Below are 1098 nucleotides of genomic sequence, written 5' to 3' on the forward strand. Positions count from 1 at the left end.
ATAGCAGATACTTTTTATTTGGTAACACAAGTGTATGCACAGATAACGTTTTATTTTTGTTACTGAATGTTCAAAAAGATAGAACGCGATGTTTGTGTTGATTTGTACTATTAATGCCCGTTCCTACCAATGTAGTTTAGTTTTAATCTCGGTTCAACTAACTTTTTCTACTTTTTCTAATAAAAATTAAAAAAAAGAGCAAGCTGGGTCGAAATTAAAGTTGATTTACATTGGTAGAAACAGGCATAAATGGAAAGCATCCAGTAATTAGTTCGCTAGCTGAGTTTTGAACCTGAGCTGAGTTTTAACCTGGTTTAACACAGATACATTTGATTTTGATAGCTGATCTATAATCTACTCGTTAGGTCGCAGCATCTATGGAGATCGCTTTGCGGATGAAAACTTCAAACTGAAGCATTATGGCGCTGGATGGCTGTCCATGGCCAATGCTGGCAAGGATACCAACGGGTCTCAATTCTTTATCACAGTTAAGCAAACACCTTGGCTCGATGGTAGACATGTCGTCTTTGGCAAGGTTATCAAAGGAATGGTAAGAACACTGTTACAATGTTTATTTGTTATTATTACGTGTCATCTTTGGCAAGATTATCAAAGGAGAATGGGAAGAACACTGTTTACTTGTTATTATTACAATAACTTACAGAGAATGCACTTTTTTACTTTACTCCATTAATTAAGTAAAGCTTGTTCTTTTCATTAATTTTTTTTATTTTTCTTTTCACTTTGGAGAGAAAAAAATGAAGAGAAACGATGTAAAATGTTAAAAAAAAGCAGACTTATAATTTCAATATTTTGTTGCAGGATATAGTGCGCAAGATTGAGCAAACGAGCACCGACTCACGAGATAAGCCACGCAAGGACATAGTCATCGCCGATAGCGGCGCAGAGACAGTGACAGAACCATTTAGTGTATCTAAGGATGATGCCACTGAGTAAATTTCAGCATTCGCCAACAGCCTCATTATTCTTTATTCCTTTATTTCTTATACAAAACGATCTCTTGGGAACTACATGGTTTTTGACAGCCTTGTTGGTTTTTCTAAATGGATGAGTGGCACTAATGATAATCTGCGTCAT

General features: G+C 35.7%; 1 protein-coding gene across 1 annotated transcript; it reads left to right on the plus strand.

Annotated features, from left to right (window-relative positions):
* Positions 1 to 352: 352 nt before the first annotated feature.
* Positions 353 to 1092, plus strand: LOC108745300 (peptidyl-prolyl cis-trans isomerase B-like; the record flags this gene model as incomplete). The annotated part of the gene is made up of 2 exons (XM_018485150.1): positions 353 to 550; positions 823 to 1092. Coding segments are annotated over 2 exons (333 nt in total), but the record flags the coding sequence as incomplete, so codon positions are not given.
* Between the last annotated feature and the right edge of the window lie 6 nt (positions 1093 to 1098).

The sequence above is a fragment of the Trachymyrmex septentrionalis genome, unplaced genomic scaffold (genome assembly GCF_001594115.1).
Source record: "Trachymyrmex septentrionalis isolate Tsep2-gDNA-1 unplaced genomic scaffold, Tsep1.0 C3555368, whole genome shotgun sequence".
Lineage (NCBI taxonomy): Eukaryota > Metazoa > Arthropoda > Insecta > Hymenoptera > Formicidae > Trachymyrmex > Trachymyrmex septentrionalis.